Here is a 13,351-nt window from a genome sequence, read left to right as displayed (position 1 = left end):
ATGTAAAACTTATAATAAATAAATTTGAATGTTTCCTTTTGTTAGTCTGTGTATTGTTAGAGAGCTCTCAGTCATGAACCCAGGATGGCAGAGGAAAAGATATTTTTCCTCTCCTACGTAACCAAGAGACTTAGTCAGTGGAGAGAAGTAAAAATGAGGATTAAGCAGTATTGATATCAGACACCCAGCCCTAGGTTAGCCACAGCAGCAAGCTCAGCCTCTGTCCAGCAATGTAGAAGAGACACTTACAAGCCATGGTCAGGAATTAGGATTTTGTTCTAAAAGGAATGGGAAACGCTCTACAGACTCTATGCAAGGGGCAAGGGTTTAAGATAAAGAGGAAAGTGTGGGAATAGGGCGTCCACTCAGCAAGAGGGGAGGTGATGGCTAGACCCACATGATGGCTCCTAGGACTGTCACTGCTCTGCATCTGGAGTCACTGGCTAGAATCACCCTTCTTTGGGGGTGCTTCTTTAGGGACCTGTATTACGAAGAAGCCCATGTTTCACTGGCCTCTCCAGTAATCCTTGCTTGGTCAGACTCCTATGTCTGCAGCCAGATGCTATAAAAAACCCTGGGGGGAGTGGACTCCTCGAATCCTCTCACATTGACTTGCTTTTCTGATTAATCATTTAAATGACACATAAGCCTATTCAGGTAAAAAGATACTTGAACTTCAGGTCAGGATCACAATCCTGTCTCCAGTCTATGAGCGCCTCCCCCACTTTCAGGGTGTGGGGGGGGGAGGGGGAGGGGAGAGTTTTAAAGCCATTAGTTTCATTCAGTCATAGTTTCCTAGCAACCAGGAAAAATCATCTGTTTTCCCGATGTCTGTGGGCACCAGCCCACGCCTGCTACTGATGCTCACGTTTGCCTCCAAAGCAGAGAAAGAACAAAAGCATTGCAGTCCGCTCCAGTGGGTGAGAGATTCTTGAAGGGGACTTTGTTAAGATCCAGGCACCTGATAGAACCCAGCAGGAGAGGCGTATCACAGCTGCACAGCGGAGGGAGGGCTGGCATGTACATACATTCCTCAGCACCGGTAGCCCTACAGAATATGGGGGCTGTGACTTCTGGGGGTTTTGTGCCTATGAAAGAACGAAAGCCTGAGGCAGCTGACATCTTTCCAGTACCTCTTTTGTGTGTGTTTGCAGCCCTTGGCCTTGTTTTCTTTGAAGTTCCACAGACAAAAAAGAGGGGTGATGGGCAAAATCCAAATCTAACTGAATAATCTTTACAAATGTCCCTCTCTCAACTAGGCTTGGCTGCTAAATGCATGTAAGTTACTATATTCTATAGTTAGAAGGAAACTTCCCATCATTCAATGTTTGCAGAGGAAGAAATATGAAAAAACAGAGAGGCAAATTCATCTGTTCATGGTGACACAGCTAGTTGGTGGCCTCACAGTTTCTCCTGACCTCCAGCCTAGTGGTTTGGGAGTGGGAGATGCTCATATTTTTAATACTTAAGCCTTTTTATATTATGCCACCTTGAATAGAGGGAGGGGTTCTAACAGCAACTCAGAGATGCAAATTTTATAATTTATAAGTCTGAAATTCAAATGCTAAATCTTTTACTTTTTAAGCTTTAAAGTTAATTAAGCCCACTTCCTGTGAAGGAATTGAGATAGGACAAATAATATCCTATGAACACACACACACACACACACACACACATAAATATATACATATATTTGCTGCTGGCAGCATGCAGGGATTGACTCACCAGATGGTGGAGGCTTGGTCAGTTCACATTCACAATCTGATGGGGGAGATGAGCCTGCTGGAGACTTGGGAAGAGCTGCAGTTAGAATGCAAAGACCACCTGCTAGCAGAATTCCTTCCTGCTGAGGTGGGTGGGGTGTCAGTCTTATTCTTTTAGACTTTCAAGTCCTTCACTTAATGATTGAGATGAGGTCCACTCCCATTATGAAGGATAATGCTTTTCTCAAAGCCCACCTATTTAAATGTTAATCTCACCCTACCCCCAAAAAATAACCACTTTCACTAAAACATCTAGAATAATGTGTGATCAAATATTTGGGCAGAGTAGCCCAAACAGGTTGACACATAAAATGAACCACCACAATGTACTTCAAATCATTTTAAAAATTTTGGATTCAACTTTAGTGATAAACTTGATTCCCATTTATAATTCTCCCTTGGTACCCATTCAATAGTGATGAGTTTGTATAAACTCATTTCAATGACTTTACATCGCTTTTGACCCAATCTCCTGATCTTTCATTTCTGGTTCAGTCAGGCTGGAAATTGAAAACGCCACAATCACATGGTCTTTCAAGGACCTCCTGGCCATAGGTTATGGACAGGTTTCAAGAAAACTCCATTAGGAGCCATCCTGCTAGGGTGAGCACCCTGAAGTCATGTTGACACACACAGAAAACCTCCAACAGATTCAGATCATAAGCCATCAAGGTTTGTGTGATTCTGGCAAAATAGCCAATTACTTGCTGGCTTATTGTAAGGATAAGTACATGATAAGTGTAAGAAAAACTTGGAAGGAATGCATGTTGTCAGATAAATACGACGTACGGTGCACTTGCCTTCAGACAGCTTTCTGACCCAGCCTGCTGGACAAGAGGCACATTCTCAATCCATTCCAGAATCTAGGACTCCATGACTGGTATTTGGAGAGACAGCATCCCTAATTCAAATTCTCTCTGATTTGCTGCTGTAGTTTCTAGGCTCCGAGAGGCGGATCTTCCCAAAAGACATCAGGTGCAGTGTAAGCTGCAGGTACTCGCTCAGCTGGATAAGCCTTTAACCATGGAAAGAAGGCTTGTAAAAAAGGAAATGAAAAAGCTCCTGTAAGTATGACTGAGAATAACTTTTATGACACTTGGCATTTGGTGGGCTGTCATAGAAGGTTGGATGTTGGCAGGCGGGTAAAAAGCTAAGGAAGGCTATTCCTGCACTACAGGAGAAAGCCAGAAGATGATCTGGCCTGTCTCCTGCCAGAGAGATCTCAAATGTAGTGCAAATCGGGATGCTAAATCTCTCAGGAGGATGTTTCTGCTGGCAGCATGCAGATTGGAGGTGTCCCCATTCTACAGCCTGGGAGCAGAGCAGGGCACGGTATGCACCATCGAAAGGGGCTGGCCCTGCTGGTAAAAGATATAGGAGAGATTCCTGGAAAATGTATCCAAGGATCCAGCATTTAAACTGCAGCCTCTGCAGCATTTATTGTCAGCCTTATCGACCAAATAATTCATTTCCTTTTTCTTGACGACTGATTTTTTTAAAAAAGGGGGGGGAGGGGGGACCGAAAACATCCAGTCAGCATGAAATTTTTTTTCCTCTTCTGTAGATTTTCTTTGACTTGGTACTTAACAAATGTTGGTGGAAAATCACAGACCATGTAAGAAGCTAGGAAAAGATTACATTCTATTTCATATGTATTATAGGCACAACAATAAAAATCCCTTTTCATCAGATGTTATCTCAGACCCCATCAAATGTCCTTTCTCTGCCTACAAAGTTAACTGTCTTTTACTACGTCCTTCAGAAATGCTGGAATATGCCATATGTGAATTTGCATACATTTACTTTTATGTGTTTGGAGGCTAATACAATAATAAACAAGACACAATCAAGAATGCTGACTCTCAGGGCTGGGGTAGTGATTCAGTGGTGTAGCGCTTGCCTAGCATGTATGAAGCCCTGGGTTCAATCCTCAGAACCACATATAAATACATAAAATAAAAGTTCATCTACAACTAAAAAAAATTTAAAAAAAGGATGCTGACTCCTCTACATATGTCATCCAAATAATGGAATTTCAAAATTGACATAAATATAATTTTAGATTCAAAGAATAGATTTAGGCTTCTTGAAAGGTAACTTGGCAAAAATTCAAGAATATTATCAATCTAGAAAAGTTAAGGACTCAGAAGAAAGCTTTAAAAGCCAAAAACAAACTTACCCTCCACACAGTAACTAGTCCAAATATCCTAGTATGGTAAATAGACAACCAGAACCGACCTTATATAAAAAAGTAAGGTCTCTGGATATCAATCTTGAAGCCACCAGAGTCCTTTTCCTGAATCCAGTTCCTCTCTCCGACTTTCCCACAATAGAACCCATTTCTTTTCTTTTCCCATGGTGCTTAGTCTACCCTCCTTTTATTAAAAGTTATGGTTAGAAAAGAATCTAACGAGAATACACTAACATGGAATTACTAAAAAGTTTTCATGCATAATTCCTTCTAAGGGCATTTGAATTTCAATGCAGAAAGATTAGCATAAAAGAATACATTCTTATAGCATTTTATATATCTGGAATTTACTAGCTTTGGATGTTCTGCCTGAATTTAGCGTGAACTGAAAAGGAATCTTCACGTGAAATAGTGGGTCTCAACTCTACTTTTGCAAGAAACTTTTTCTGTGTGTGGGTATTTGGTATGCTTATGCTTTCTTGTAAATCCTGTTCCCATGAGTTTAATTTCAGATAAATGTGATTGAAGTTAATTATGGTTAGGCCTTTTAAACCTGCAGCATGGCAAGACTGCTGTGTAAATTGAAAATGAATATTAAGGCAGCTACCAGGTCATCGGCCACTTCTGCTGTATCTCAGTTTGGGAGGGAAGGTTTGGGAAGAAAGCCTCTGTCGGCAGACTGAATCCTGTGTCACCTACAATGGTTCAATGCTGCTCTCTTGCTTTTAAGGGGAGATTATATTGGCATCAGACTTCGGGAAAATGAATTTGATCCAAAAGGAAGAAGGCAACCCACCTTTCTAGATGATATGGTAAAGAAAGGCATGCTGACGTGGCTCACATTTGTGTTCTATGTGTATTAAGAGGGCAGAACCAGGATTGAGGTTATGGAGTGAATGGGGCGCACGCACGCACGCGCACACGCACACACACGTGCACATGCACACACACGTGCACACGCACGTCCTCTTCCTCATCTTTCCTCATCCTGACATTGTCCGTATGATCATTTTGACCCACTAAACTGAAAGCAAAAACAGGATGAGAAAATAAAAGTCCTATTAGGGGAGAAAAGATGAAAAAGCAAGTGAGTGCAAGGTAAAATGTTGCATTCAAGATATTAAGAAGTTCTTGACAAAATTAGCTACCAAGTAGTTCTCATTTCCTCATCATCTGCATGATAAGGGGGTGGGGGAAACAAACCAAAGCAGTGTATAATCATAAAATCCCTTGTGTTATTCAAATTGAAACCCAGATCCAGGTTAGGTTCTCAAAGTTCATGACACAGAAATTAGAAAGATTTAATCCAAATTAGAAAAAATTTAATCCAAGAGAAATTAGTAGAAAGTTCTAATCCAAGAGAAATTCATATTCCCCCAGCTTTTCCTCTGCCCACTTGCTACCTTTGCACTAAGAAGGAAGAAAGAATCTCTCTTTTCCCTGCCCCTCTTCCTCCAGCTCTGATTAAAGCAATGTTCACTGACTTTTCAAATACTCCTTGGAGCAGAGTTTAGTCTGATTCTCTCTGGACACATATTGAACAGAGAAATTACATAGATTAGAACTGTGCTTCTCAAACTTTAATGAGGTTTTATTGTTGCCATGCTGTTTTGATTTGGGACGCCTGGGCCAGTCTGAGAATTTACATCTCTAATGAGCATATAAGCAATCCAATGCTGCTGATCCAGGTTTCCCACCCTGGGTTAGGTTGCAAAACTGAGCACTATCCAATTTTCCCTCTTTATTTATTTAGATTCACATTTCAGTTTGGTTCAGTGCCTGGAAGAAATAATTCTATTGTTTGGAGAATGTTAGAACCTTAGAGCCCATCTAAAATAAACAAAATCAAAATCAACTTTCCCTTTTCTTTGGGGATGAGGAGGAGAGATAAATGGTATACTCTCTAAACAAAAAACTCTTAGAAATTACCAGGGAAAAGTCATTGTTAGAATATAAATGAGCATTCAAATTGTCCCTCAGCTTTAAGCACTATGTGTGACTCTGCATGTCACTTGATCAGGTCCACCTCCAATCCTTTGCTCACCTTGGTCCCTCCACTGGGATGTCCCTCTGGGAAACTGTCCTCATCCTTCAAGCTCTAGTTTTGAGAAAGCTCCCTCTCTGAAACCATCTACCTGCACCACCTGCCCAGGTAGACACAAGAGTCCCTGCCTCCAAGTTCCCATAGCACTTCCCCTATACCCTAGAAGCACATTTCTGATGTCACCCAGAATCAGAAGTTCTCTTTGGCCCTCTTCCCCTGCTCTTCCCTTTTTCTATTTTAAAACTTAAGGAAATTGAGGCCCAGAGAGCATCAATCACTCACTCCAAGGATAGACTATGAGTTGTTGGCAATACCCAGATTTGAACTCAGATTCCCTCATTCCTGGGTTGATATTCTTTCCACTAATCTAGTCTTTCTTTTTGGAACCACACGAATCAAATTATTGCTCTAGTGGAAGATAAATTTAATGTCAGAAGATCCTGAAGTATTTCTGGCTGAGCATCGGGTTATGAGGCTTAGCTAATAATCCTTTTGGACATGAAAAAATAGAGCAGGCTTAGCAGTGCCATCATCGCTGGGCCCAGGGAGTCCCGTGGTCAGTGTCTCAGGCTTCTCCTTTGCTGTCTGTGCTCCCTCTTCCAGGCACACTATGACTTGGCCATCAGCGTTGCTTTGCAATGGCTGGATCACTCCGAAGATTTAACTTGGCTGAAGTGGGAAGAAGTGTAAGTTGTAGTACATTTGTTGTTGTTGTTGTTGTTGTTTAACATCTGACTTGGATTAATGGTGCAGGAAGTTCCAGCTCAATCTGGCATCTTTCACTCATAGGCACTCTGATTTGAATATACTCCAGGGTAACTATCCCCCTTCAACTAGAAACCTGAAAAAAAACCATCTTTGTCAACTTAATAAAGTCAGAAATGTGTTTACATATTTTGCATTTCTACCAATTGGTTTCTATCGGATTAAAAAAAAATTTCTTGCATAACCATCCCACCTGAGAAACATGACCCGTGCTTTTTTGTGTACAAGCTGTGATTTTCAAAATGATCAATTTGGTGGGTGGAAACTGCAATCTTTTCCTAAGGACTGTCAAACCCAATCTCTGGAGAGTTTAAGCAGATAGGTACCTGAGCCAAGCTGCTTGAATCATGAAATAATTTCCTTTCCAGGATTATTAGCATTTTCTTCCACATGTAGTGTCAGACAGGCACTTAGTTGATACGAGAGGGAACTAACAAGGTCAGGATGAAGTAGTCTATTCCAGAAACCAGTTATTTTTTTCTGTCCCTAGGCCTTGGACTATACATCTGGTCCTGGATGGAATGTAGCAGCTCGATTTGGTTGTAATAATCAGAAAATTCAGTTTGAACAAACTTAAGAGGGAATAAACAAGTTGCATCTATCAGAGATCTGTAGACAAGTCTGTGCTTGGCATGGTTTCATACAAAACTCAGTTGATGTCCCTGGGACCTACCTTTTGCCCCATTTGCTCTGGGTGGACAGGGCAGGGGATATACTGACTAGCTTAGTCCACAGTGCTCCTTCCATTCTTGGATTCTAGGGGAGTGGTTGGTCTTCCTAGAGGCACATAAGCTTGCAGTGGGGTTAGGCAGTTCACCACAAGCAAATTACCACAATCAGGAAAAAAGATACTGAAGCCAGCAACATCTGCCACAGTGTCCAGTCTGCCAGTGTTTGATAACTATGAAGACATGAATAAAGAGGACAAATTCATCATCAACATTGGAAGATTAAAAATTCAAAGTGGTATTACTGATGGAGGATTAATCACATTGATTTTTTTTTATCAATAAGTGGGTAGCACACAGCCAATGCAAATTACTTATGGATTATTATCACAGACTTAGCAAGTGTCATGAGGAATACAAATAAATCTTCAGCTCTTATTTATTTATATTCCCCCTTAGGAAAATGCCTCTTCATGATCGACCCAGATATCCAAACCACAGAGAAAGAGAAGCAATGATTTTATCATCTTATGCTGGAATCTTAATGGTAAAGAAAAGAGCACTGCATGTATTAGTATCTTATATCCACTACGTGCATTTATATGTTATTGTGCATATATGTTATTTTTTGACCAATGTTTATAAATGTTTAGCATCTACTAATAGCAAATGTTTCCTTTTTAATGACATCATAAAAAAGATTTTGACTTCTATACTGTACTACAAGAACATTTATTTAAAAAACAAACAAAAAATAAGAATGAGGGACATAACTAATTGGTATCAGGAAGACTGACTTATTCATTTATTTGAAAGTTAGTTATTTAGTGCCTGTGACACCACATATAGTACTAGACAAACAAGCTCTGATAGCTTTGTTTTGTAATAAAATAAAAGCCAAGATATGACAACACCTTGATATTGCTGTTTTTATTTAACAGAACAGTATCCCAATTGAAGAAGTCTTTCAAATTTATGGGGCTGATTCTTCTGCCAATTCTGGTACTACCAAGGTAAGAGTAATTTGGGACTATCAATAGAGGGGAGATTGAGAGAGAGATTACCCAGCTTATACATTTATAATGATGTATTTTCAGGCATCAGTTATGAAATAACAGTTTTATATATAAATGCACAAAACCACATTTATTTGAATATCATGTTTGTAAAATGCTTTTAAACATAGGTTTACACAGTTATAACAAGTGTATTTTGTGTAAGACCTGGTAGGGCAGCAAGTAGTGCACCAGACCTGGACTCGAGATTCTGCTTTGTTTCTGCCTGATTTTCCCCTCTTGCCTTTTGTAACATACATCTGCCAAGCCACGTTCTCTGTGATGAACTATGTCAGCTGGAGCTAGGACTCCATCTCCAAGGCACATTCCCCAGACACAGGAGCTCACTTACTGCCACCACCTGTCCCTTTCCCACAAGACTCCTGAGATTCCTCGGAAGTCACCAATAGTGCAAGCATGACGGAAGGACAGGGACTCCAGAGACCAGGTCTGAGCTCTGACTCTACCACTACAGAGCTGAACAGGCCCCTTTCCCTCCTTGGGTCTCCATATACTGATTTTTTAAAAAAGAGAGAGTATTCTGAATGATCCTTAGGCCAGTTCCGTGTTTGCCAGTTATGGATGTGTGACTATTCAGTTTGAATTTAAGTACTGACAGCTGTTAGAGGTGACCTAGAATTGCTTTAGCTCTAGATACCTCTGGAGGAAGGAAGAGGAAATGGAAGAATGTCATTGAGGGGCCTGTAGCAGGAGGGAAGCAGGAGGGAAGGATAGGAAATGGAAAGACCGTGGAATGAATCTGACATAACTTTCTTTTGTACATTTATGAATACACCATAGTGAATCTCACCATCATGTACATCCACGAGACGGGGGTCCTAATTACAATAAAATATATTGCTTGTATAATGATATAAAAATGGATTCTGCTGTCATGTATAACTAAGAAGAACCAACTTTTTTTTTTAATTAAAAGAGTCCCATTCTTATGGATGTACATGGTGAGGGGTTTCACTGTGTTGTTTTCATATGTACTTGGGAAAATTATGTCAAATTCATTCCATTGTCTTTCCTTCACTTATCCCCCATCTCTTCCCTCCATTCTCCATTGTCTAATCTAGTGAACTTCTATTCTTCCCCTCACTACCCCACTTTACTGTGGGCAAGCTTCAATCTATCAGAGAAAACATTCGACTTTAGGTTTTTCAGAATCGGCTTACTTCACTTAGCATAATAGTTTCCAGATTCATTCATTTACTGGCAAATATCATAAAATCATTCTTCTTTCTGGCTGAGTAATACTCCATTGCATATACATACCACATTTTCTTTATCTATTCATCTATTGAAGAGCCCTTAGATTGGTTCCTTAGCTTAGCTACTGTGAATTGAGCTGCTACAAACATTGATGTGGCTGCATTACTGTAGTATGCTGATTTTAAGTCATTTGAGTATATACTAAGGAGTGGGATAGCTGGGTCAAGTGGTAGTTCTATTCTTAGTTTTTTGAGGACTCTCCATACTGATTCAGTATGATTCAGTAATCATGCTGAGTGATTGCCCCAATTTGCAGCCCCACAGCAATGTATGGATGTACCTTCCCCCCACATTCTTGCCAACATTTATTGGTACTTGTATTCTTGATAATTGCCATTCTGACTAGAGTGAGATGGAATTTCAATGTAGTTTTTTTAATTTGAATTTCTCTAATTGCTAGAGATGTTGAACTTTTTAAATATAGTTGTTGACCATTCATATTTCTTATTCTGTAATATGTCTGTTCAGTTCCTTTGCCCATTTATTTATTTGGTTGTGTTGTTGTTATTGCTATTTTTGTTTTGGTGTTAGATTTTTTGAGTTCTTTATATATCCTGGAAATCAATGCTTTATCTAAGGTGCAGGTGGCAATTATTTTCTCCCATTCTGTAGGCTCTCTATTTATGATATTGATTGTTTCCTTTACTGTGAAGAAGCTTTTTAGTTTAATGCCATCCCCTTTATTAATTATTGATTTTTCTTCTTGCACTTTAGGGGTCGTATTAAGGAATTCGGTTCCTATGCTGTTATGTTATAGTGTTGGGCCTAACTTTTCTTCTAGTATATGCAGGGTTTCTGGTTTAATTCCTAGGTCCTTGATCCACTTGGAGCTGACTTTTGTGCAGGGTTAGAGATAGAGGCTAAATTTCAGTCTACTACACATGGATTTCCAGTTTTCTTAGCAACATTTGTTGAAAAGCCTATCTTTTCTCCAATGTATGTTATTGCTTATATAATTGGTACCTTTGCCTAATATTAGGTAACTGTATTTATGTGGGTTTGTTCCTGTGTCTGCTATTCTGTTCCATTGGTCTTCATGTCTGTTTTGGTGCCAATACCATGCTGTTTTTGTTACTATAGCTCTAGAGTATAATTTTAGGTCTGGTATTATGATGCCTCCTGCTTCACTTTTCTCAATAAGGATTGCTTTGGCTATTCTGGGCCTCTTGGTTTTCCAAATGAATTTCATGACTGCTTTTCCTATTTCCATGAAGAACATCATTGGAATTTTGATGGGAATTGCATTGAATCTGTTTAGTGCTTTGGGTAGTATGGCCATTTTGATGATATTAATTCTCACTGTCCAAGAATGTGGAAGGTCTCTCCATCTTCTAAGGTTTTCCTCAATTTCTTTCTTTAATTTTTTGTAATTTTCATTGTAGAAGTCTTTCACTTGTTTTGTTACATTGATTCCCATGTATTTTATTTTTTGACACTATTGTGAATGGGATGGTTTTCCTAATTTCTCTTTCAATGAATTTGTCATTAGAGTAGAGAAACACAATTAATTTATAAGTATTAATTTTGTATCCTGCTACATTGCTGAATTCGTTGGTGAGTTCTAGAAGTTTTCTGGTGGAGTTTCTTTCTTTCTTTTTCTTTTCTTTTTTTTTTTTTTTTTTGAGTTTTCTGAATAGACTCATGCACTTGGCAAAGAGCTAGTTTTAACTCTTCTTTTCTTATTTGTATCCCTTTTATTTCATTATTTTGCCTTATTGCTCTGTCTAGAGATTCAAGGACTACATTAATATAAGTGGTGAAAGTGGATATCCCTGTCTAGTTCCTGTTTTTAGAGGAAATACTTTCAGTTTCTCCCCATTTATAATGATGGGCTTGGGCTTGTCGCATATAGCTTTTACAATGTTGAGGTATGATCCTTTTATCTCTATTTTTTCTAGTGTTTTAAGCAAGAAAGATATTTTATTTTGTCAAATGCCTTTTCTGCATCTATTGAGATAATCATGTGATTCTTATCCTTTAGTCTATTGGTGTGATGAATTACATTTATTGATTTCCATGTGTTGAACCAAACTTGTATCTCTAGAATGAACCCCACTTGATCATGGTGCACTATCTTTTTAATGTGTTTTTGTATGTGATTTGCCAGTATTTTATTGAGAATTTTTGCATGTATATTCATCAGAGATATTAGTCTGAAGTTTTCTTTCCTTGAAGTGTCTTTATCTAGTTTTGTTATCAGGGTGATACTAGCTTTATAGAATGAGTTGGGAAGGGTTCCCCCTTTTTGTGGAATAATTTGAGGAGAATTGATATTAGTCCTTCTTTAAAGGTTTGATAGAACTCAGCTGAGAATCCATCTGGCCCTGGGCTTTTCTTTGTGGTAGGCTTTTGGTGACTTCTTCAATCTCATTACTTAAAATTGACCTGTTTAAATTTTCTATATCATCCAGTTCAATTTCAGGTCATATGTCTTTAGGAATTTATTGATGTCTTAAAGATTTCCTAGCTTATTGGAGTATAGGTTTTCAAAATAACTTCCTATTATCATATTTCAATAGTGTTTGTGGTAATATTTTCACAACAGGCTTTAGTAATTTGCATTTTTCTTTGACTTTTCATTTCTGTCTTAACATTTGGAAATTTTCTGTTATGTCATTGAAAAGATTGTGCATTGCATTGGTTTGTACTTCAGAGCCTTCATCTACCCCCACGAATATTAGATTTGGCCTTTTAATGTTATCCCATTCCCACCCACGTTCCACACAGCTGGTGGAATTTGGGGTCCCTCTGTGTGAATCGGGCTGGCTGTAAAATAAAGTTAAAAAAAGAAAATAGTGAAAAAAACCACACAAGGAAAGTAATTTTAGAAAGCAAGGGCGGGACAGCTCTTCCACCTTAGGGGTTGAGCTTCCACACTGGAAAGAGAGAGAACTAGAGCCCGTGTTTGCTTTATTATATGGAAAAAACTTCAAAGGTTTTCTGTAGAATGTTCTTCCCCAAATAAAGTAGGAGGTGGGCTGTCCAGTTTCCAACAGGTTACGCCCAAATCCCTAGACAAGCAAAGACAGAGGTCAGTGCATTGTGTAATGCATAGAGTAGGAGAAGCCACAAAACAGATTGCAATGCCAAACCTAAATCTCCTTGGATCAAGGCCAAGTGAAGACGCTCAAATAGCTCAGGGGTGGCTTCCCACATCTCATATTTCTTGAAAATTCTGTTTGTGGTCTCTTAACATTTTTCTCCATGATCTTTATCTTCAAGGTTATATATTTTTTCTTCATTGCCTGAAACTCTGTCTTCCAAGTGGTCTAGACTATTGGTGATGCGTTCCATTGAACTTTTAATTTTTTTTTTATTAATTCCTTCATTTTGAAAAATTTTTATTGATTCTTCTTTCTCCCCTCATCTTCTGGGCTTAGGGAGGTCTAGGGCATGCATCAGATACATCTGACTGGTTGGTCCCAACTCACATGACTAGAGGACAAATATGCAAAGTCTCACTCTGGAGGTGATGTCACTATGTACCCTTGTCTTGGCTGGGCCATCAATCAAGGTTTGCAAATGTGAATGTTTGAGTAGTTTGGGGGACTCATGTTCATGCAGGGGGGTAGAAGAGGAAGACATGC

The 13,351-nt window shown here is 39.1% G+C and overlaps 1 protein-coding gene across 4 annotated transcripts in view; it reads left to right on the top strand.

Moving 5' to 3' along the window:
* CUNH2orf80 (chromosome unknown C2orf80 homolog) overlaps positions 1–13,351 on the top strand; it is a 69,975-nt gene that overhangs the window by 40,280 nt on the left and 16,344 nt on the right. For 2 of the 4 annotated variants that reach the window (XM_058578206.1, XM_058578204.1), the window contains exons 1-6: positions 2,737–2,827; positions 2,941–3,095; positions 4,685–4,766; positions 6,602–6,684; positions 7,891–7,978; positions 8,373–8,444. In XM_058578206.1, coding sequence (XP_058434189.1) covers positions 3,007–3,095; positions 4,685–4,766; positions 6,602–6,684; positions 7,891–7,978; positions 8,373–8,444 — 414 coding nt within the window. In that variant the 5' untranslated portion in view covers positions 2,737–2,827; positions 2,941–3,006. Of the gene's footprint in view, positions 1–2,697; positions 2,828–2,940; positions 3,096–4,684; positions 4,767–6,601; positions 6,685–7,890; positions 7,979–8,372; positions 8,445–13,351 lie in introns of those variants that run through there. The other 2 variants (XM_058578207.1, XM_058578205.1) reach the window with 2 other exon arrangements.

This window comes from Marmota monax, unplaced genomic scaffold (assembly GCF_021218885.2).
Source record: "Marmota monax isolate L192 unplaced genomic scaffold, Marmota_monax_Labrador192_F-V1.1 WCK01_AAM20220418_F8-fsc00095, whole genome shotgun sequence".
Classification (NCBI taxonomy): domain Eukaryota; kingdom Metazoa; phylum Chordata; class Mammalia; order Rodentia; family Sciuridae; genus Marmota; species Marmota monax.
This window is presented reverse-complemented; position numbering and strand designations above follow the sequence as displayed.